Source organism: Pollicipes pollicipes, unplaced genomic scaffold (assembly GCF_011947565.3).
Source record: "Pollicipes pollicipes isolate AB1234 unplaced genomic scaffold, Ppol_2.1 Scaffold_4219;HRSCAF=4965_pilon_pilon_pilon, whole genome shotgun sequence".
Classification (NCBI taxonomy): domain Eukaryota; kingdom Metazoa; phylum Arthropoda; class Thecostraca; order Pollicipedomorpha; family Pollicipedidae; genus Pollicipes; species Pollicipes pollicipes.
This window is the reverse complement of record NW_023596448.1, coordinates 30,527,039-30,533,491: the sequence shown is the minus strand read 5'-3', so window position 1 is coordinate 30,533,491 and position 6,453 is coordinate 30,527,039. Positions and strand designations below refer to the sequence as shown.

The following is a 6,453-nucleotide window of genomic DNA, read 5'->3' as shown; positions in this document are numbered from 1 at the left end:
CTGATGACAGCCTCAAGATCTTGAGCTCAGCTCCGGACCGCCGCTTAATTTACATGCTTCTCACAGGCGCCGGACGAGATAGCGATTACAACGCTGGCTGCCGACGCATGTGACGACCGCCAACCAAGCGACTTTGCTCTGGAGATGTCCCTTTTCCAATGAAGCGTGCGGCCCACATGCCGACTGGCTTTACCATATCTTTGGTCGAGCAAATCCCATCGACCGTGAAAGATTGCCTATAAAGCCTTGATTTCCGGCGCTTGTAGGTAAGATTTGTGTAATGCTGTGCTGCATATCCGAAATTTAGCCGGAACCGAGCCGTCCGTCTGACAGGAGAGTTCAGGCACCACACTGATAAAAAAACCGGTGCTCCTAACGCTTATCACCCAAATTGCAAGCCGGCGCAATTATGACACATTATGTCATAATGTGCCATAAAGCCAACAAGAGACAATTATGTAACATAGTTTTGAACACGCGCGCTCGCGAGTCCAAGAAACAAAAACGCCACATGTGTGCTCGCGAGTCCAAGAAACAAGACCCCGACGCCCGGCGTTGCAGTCATTGTTGCAGTAGCTCAATGTTAAAACTCATACAACTTTCCCGCTCTCCCCATTCATACCGTGCCATGTTGCTACCACGGATCGCAGCACAGCGTGATGGTGTTATGTACGGACACGCTCATCTCGCCGCGCTGCACGTCGCTCGGCCGTGTGGTCACTCCCAAGTTACGATGGGCCGCTACCTCGCTCGAAGAACCACGCTAGGCTATACCAGTGCGACACCTATATTAATATGCGCGGTACAGGCTCGCCGCCGATGTATCTGCAATAATTCTACCGGCCATATTGATAAAAACAAGTCTTCAAATACACTTCTGCAGCTATTGCTGGCACAGTAGGTGAGTACCAAATTCTACCCACAGAACTGGAGGATGAGCTCGAGCAAGAGTATTTCACTCTCTTCACCTTCCATTTTGAAAACACGTCTCCCTTCTACCCCCCCCCCTCCCCCCTCCCCCGCCTCCTTATCCGACTGCAGGTGAAAATGACCTGCCAGGCGACAAGCGACTGCATGCATTCGCCCAGAGCATCAGGCCTTCTTGTTGCGCAGGGCCTCCAGGTACTTCCCCATGACGGCCTGTACACTCTCCTGGGACAAGCTGGTCACAAACAGTTCTGCGTCCTTCTGCCGTCTACCGGACAGATACGAAAGCAGCGGCTCTGTCGATATCCGCTTCGAAGGCACGCGGCCTTCATCTGAAACGGGAAGGCGTCGTTCGTAAAGCGAGATTTCGTTAGCATAACTGCACAACGACTGCACGGAACTTAGAATGATTGGGGGTGCCGGCAGTGAAGTGGTTAACGCGCCTGCGTTAACCTCAGCGCGTTTGGGAAGCCAGATTCCCCGCGGATACGGGGTTCGATTCCCCGCGGTGCCCGCCCTTCCTGCTAGGGTAAGAGGCGGACGACGCCACATAGTCTCAGCAGCTGAGTACGTCGCAAAGCCTCAATGGCCCACCCGACCCCCAGAATAACTTCACGTCATAAGCTGTGACATTTTCAATGCAAACATGAAAGTGAGCAGCCTAGAGTGCACGCAAAATCACCGCAAACCTGTGCACAGACAATGAGCAGGCTCAACAAAATCGAGGTGGCTAAAATCACATACACTCCCAGCGCGTGCAGCTGCCTGATAGCAAATACAGACTTTGGACTCCTTACAGATTCATACGAAATGCTCTACCCTATTGTTAACACCCCGTTGACAACCGCAACCGTTTAGTTGCCGACTCGCCGTGAAGGGGTGTAATTTTCTATCCAGATAGGGGTAAGGTGAGGGAGGGGGTGACTACACCCTTCCCCCAGCTTTGGGAGAACAGTGATTTGAATTTCGGGGAAAACTATTTTTGGTGTATTCTGCAGGCTGGTTCAGTCATCTTACGTGTTCAGCCCAACCACCTCACACTTATTTTGCGAAACTAAATCCATCGCCCCCTGTACATTTTCAGTCAGTGAACGCAGATGTACCCACACCAGCAATCCCGAGCCACTCCAGAGGAAAGCCAGCAGGGCTGAGTCATCAGTGAGGAGCGCGGAACCCACCCTTCCCACAAAACCAGCGGCCGCGATCCCCTCCAGCGCCAGTGCTGCGCTGGGCGCCACCCTGCCACCGAAGCGGCGCCGGCTCTCCGCTTCGCTGGGCTCTGGATCCCTCCCTGATCCCCGGTCCTCATCGGGTGCCACCCTTCCACCGAGGCGGCGCCGCCTCCCCGCTTCGCCGGGCTCTGGACCCCTCCCTGATCCCCGGTCCTCACCGGGTGCCACCCTTCCACCGAGGCGGCGCCGCCTCCCCGCTTCGCTGCCTCTCGGCCCCGGTCCCCGGTACTCACCGGGCACCTTGAGAAACTGTGCCACCCGCTGCAGCGCCGCCTCGCGCAGCTGCTCCGGCGAGTCAGCCACCTGGTCGACGAGGCCAATCCGCAGGGCGTCGCGCGCAGGGAACAGCAGCCCCATCTGCAACGCCAGGTCGGTCTGGCGCCGCCCCACCACGTCGCAGAAGTTCATTCGCATCCTGTTGGCGTCATCAGGCAGGGTCAGGCCGGGTCAGGTCAGGTCAGGTCAGGTCAGTTCGGGATTCGGTCAACAGCGGTCCGCGCCTGATCCTCGCGTGTCACTCACAGCGCGGCCACACGTGGATATTGTCTGACTCCCACGTGTCAATCACGGCGCGGTCACACGTGGATCTTGTCTGACTCCCACGTGTCACTCACGGCGCGGTCACACGTGGATCTTGTTTGACTCTCACGTGTCACTCACGGCGCGGTCACACGTGGATATTGTCTGACTCTCACGCGTCGCTCACGGCGTAGCTGCAGGCGGCTCGTGTACAGACCTGATCGTTGCATGCCTGGGCCATGTCACGTGAGGAAGGACAGGTCGTGTCAGCAGGTAGGTGGAGGACGGCCACGCCGGTCAGGTTGATCAGGTCATGCTGCATCAGGTAGGGTCAGGTCAGGCTGCCAGGTCTGACGAATCAGATCGGTTGGGTCGGGTTGGGTAAGCCTAGTTAGGTCATGTCATGTCAGGTCGGGTCAACCAGACCAGGTCACGTGATCACGCGTCACGCCTGCTCAGTCAGACCAGGCCCCATCAGGTCAGGCCACGTCATCGCAGGTCAGGTCATTTGCCTCAGCCAGGGATGAGGAGCCAGAGGAGCTTGGCTCGCTCACTGAAGCCGAACTCCTCAAACAAATCGATCCTATTCTTCCCCTCCCTTCGCACACATCACACACCAGCTACCCCGCACACACACCCCAACGCTGCCCCCTTGCACGCACGCACGCACACCAGTCCTTCCCTCACACATCAGTTCCGCTTAAACCACCCACGCCCTGCCTCTCACGCACCAGTCGGGCACGGGCAGGCCCACGAGGCTCTCGTTCAGCCCGATCACTGTCTTCGGCTGGTCCAGCATCAGCCTGTAGTCGCAGGACGTCGAGATGAGGCAGCCGGCCGCCGGCGCCGCCCCCTGCCGGGCCACACAGGTGACGCTGCCGTCTCGCTCGTGCGCAGGCGCGCGGCAGGCAGCTGCGGTCGGTGCCCGTGTCAGGCCACGCTGATTCCTGAGGCGATTGGCACCCCGAGACCACAGAAAGGGAGGCTGCCACCGGCCAAGGCAGACGAGAAGAGATGCAGGTCTCTGACGCATTTTGAGCTCGCTGCTCAGCTGACACCACTCGGCAAACGACATTTCTTATGACACATGCTGATCTTTCGTTGGCTCACCTGCCCCGCAAAGTACCTTGTATGTATGTGTGTGCGCGCGTGCGTGCGTGCGTGCGTGCGTGCGTGCGTGCGTGCGTGCGTGCGTGCGTGCGTGCGTGCGTGCGTGCGTGCGTGCGTCTGCCGTGCGAGGTGACACGGTGCCCCGCGCCGAGACAATGTGCGTTGGCGAAGGAATATTACAACAAGCAGGTTCGCGTAGTGGACAACCTCCACTCCCATGAATCTCCAAGTTGCCTGAACAATGAACTATGCCTGGCCGTCCGCATTACCAGAACGCAGCTTCTGAGATAATTATTTGCACACGGCGACCCCGCGCCCATGCGCCGTAGGCGTACCGTAATGCAGGCGACGGTGAGCATGCTGGTGCCGTAGAGCCGGAGGAACATCTCCTGCACCATGCCCCAGTACTGCAGCAGGTCCTCCTTCTGCTGGTCGTACAGGTCCAGGAGGTTGAGGCCGGCCGAAAAGATACCACGCACGCCCTGCGGCCACCGGCGCCGGTCACGTGACGGTGTGTGTGTGTGGGGGGGGGGGGGCTCGGCTTCCAGGCCGTGCAACACGGGTCCACGGTCGGAGAGAGAGATGGTGACGGTGCAGAGGAGTGGTGCAGCACAGTTGGGGAGACTGGGTCTTGGAGAGCTCAATCGGTCACGATTGGTCGTTTTGGATGCTATGCTTTTGGGGTACTTATTCAACCACCAGGAAAAAGATCATTGCATGCTTGGGCATACATTCCATCTTTCATGTTGCAGATTTGATCTATTACCATGCATGATATGAACTGGATACCAATAATAATGCAACATTTTGATGCACCTTTCATATGTCATGCATATTTTGTCTGTTGCAAGAACTTAAAACATTGCATGTGTGTCAATCATGTGATCAGACAAATGGCAACCCAACCATGCATATATGCAGCAGACAAATGGTAGCAAAACTGCATGGGGGGGGGGGCAGCTGAGCAGCAGCGCGGCGGCACCGACCGAGGTGATGAGCAGGGCACGGCAGCCATCACGTTCAAGGCGAGAGATGCTGTCTACCAGGCCAGCCAGCATGGCCCGGTCCAGGCTGTTCACCGGGCTCTTTTGCATGCAGATCTCGCCAACGCCTGGCCCAGAGGAGGGAGATTGTGAGAAATCACCTGAGGAGGCTAATGGATATGGGCAGGCTGGCATATGCTGGTGGCAGGGGTGTGTTTGCTGATAAGCAATCATTGGCATTGCTTTTCAGGAAACACAACTGTCCTGATTAATCAGTCAAGCAGTGACAGAATGCAAAAGCCACATCAGCTTCATGGCTTTCAGTAGCTGCATCCCCAATAAGCAGTCAACCAACCATCTCACCAAATTAGAGGAAAGGGGCCAAGTTTGGCAACTTTATTGTATTAAGCTGAGAACAACAAAAATGATGATGCATTAGCTTTGATGGAACAAAAAGATATATAACCTGATACAGACTGAAAACTTTCCCAATGTCTCATTTACCACAGTAGGCTGCAGTGTCCAAACAAGTACTTTCGAGGCCTGAAGAAGTTCATGTTTCAAGTCACAGCAGCTTACCTTGCTTTTCATTGATTATGTCCACTTTCAGTAACTCTTGGGTGGACATTCTCAAACGTCCTATCCTAGAGCTATGGTGAGGTGAGCAAAGAGCTCTGGTGGTTCTCCATATTGATCCCATTTCCGAGGCACAAAAACCCAGGCCGAGCCTTGCAATCTGAAGAATAAGAAGCATGAATGTAATTCCTCCAGATGCATCTGAGCACATATGACATACACATTCATCTAAATTCTCTGTATATCAGAGAATGAAAAGTGCTGAAGTGCAATAACTACTACAAGCCTTGAGGGTACCACCTTGCAATTGGCACTGGCTGGTACTAAACCATCAAACCCAGCCTTATAAAATAATAGTCCTATCACAGCCATTTTACAGCACTTTGGTACATAAGGTGTCTATGGACCTGTCTAAGTACTAGTCTCAGTTAGCACCTTGCACTCTTTTACTAGTACACAACATCATTGTCATATTATTATTTGCACTGCTGACACAATTCAAACAGTTAAAATTTTGGGTTACACTGAGGCAACTCAATAATGCCTGGAAATATTGAATCAGCCATCTGCAGATGCCAGTTCATCTTTTTGACAACACCAATATATCATATTAGATGAGTTAACATGCAATCAGGATAAATAATTTAACTTTTGTTGCACTTGGTTTTTATTTTCCATCGATCACACACCTAAGGCTTAAAATTAATTGTTTTATGCCAGACTATGCAGTCACCGCCTTGTGGTTTATCAGGCTTTGCACGCATGGCAGGTAAAAATTTGGCCCGCAGAACCCAACGGAGTACGCGCACCATGGCAATACTGGAGCACTGCAGTCGTGCGAGCAAGAAGTTTGCTTACAAATACTAATCGTAACAGGTGCGCATAAAATGGATGATGTATTGGCAGGAATATGGGGGGGGGGGGGAGGGAATGAAGGGAAATCTGGTAACGTAAGAGTAATTTTCGCTCACTCTCATTTTTTCCGCTCCTAGATGCAAGGTTAAACCCGATTTGATTGCTTTTCCACACAAAGGTCATAGTTTAGTGGATGTTTCCGTATTGTGATAAACAGTGCAATGATGAAAAAGTAGCAACAGAGAACGGAA

General features: G+C 53.8%; 1 protein-coding gene across 4 annotated transcripts; it reads right to left on the bottom strand.

Moving 5' to 3' along the window:
* Positions 1-1,022: 1,022 nt before the first annotated feature.
* LOC119094895 (enoyl-CoA delta isomerase 1, mitochondrial) lies at positions 1,023-6,191 on the bottom strand. Of its 4 annotated transcripts, none has more exons than XM_037217807.1 (7): positions 6,157-6,191; positions 5,351-5,507; positions 4,775-4,899; positions 4,124-4,270; positions 3,410-3,531; positions 2,393-2,574; positions 1,023-1,259 (listed from the first exon to the last, which is right to left on the bottom strand). In XM_037217807.1, exons 1-7 carry the CDS (start codon positions 6,157-6,159, stop codon positions 1,093-1,095), a joined length of 903 nt encoding a protein of 300 aa, XP_037073702.1. In that variant the 5' UTR covers positions 6,160-6,191; the 3' UTR covers positions 1,023-1,092. The 4 variants fall into 4 exon arrangements, with proteins under 4 accessions (XP_037073702.1, XP_037073705.1, XP_037073704.1 ...); XM_037217810.1 differs by lacking the exon at positions 6,157-6,191 and adding an exon at positions 6,144-6,150; XM_037217809.1 differs by lacking the exon at positions 6,157-6,191 and adding an exon at positions 6,139-6,147.
* Between the last annotated feature and the right edge of the window lie 262 nt (positions 6,192-6,453).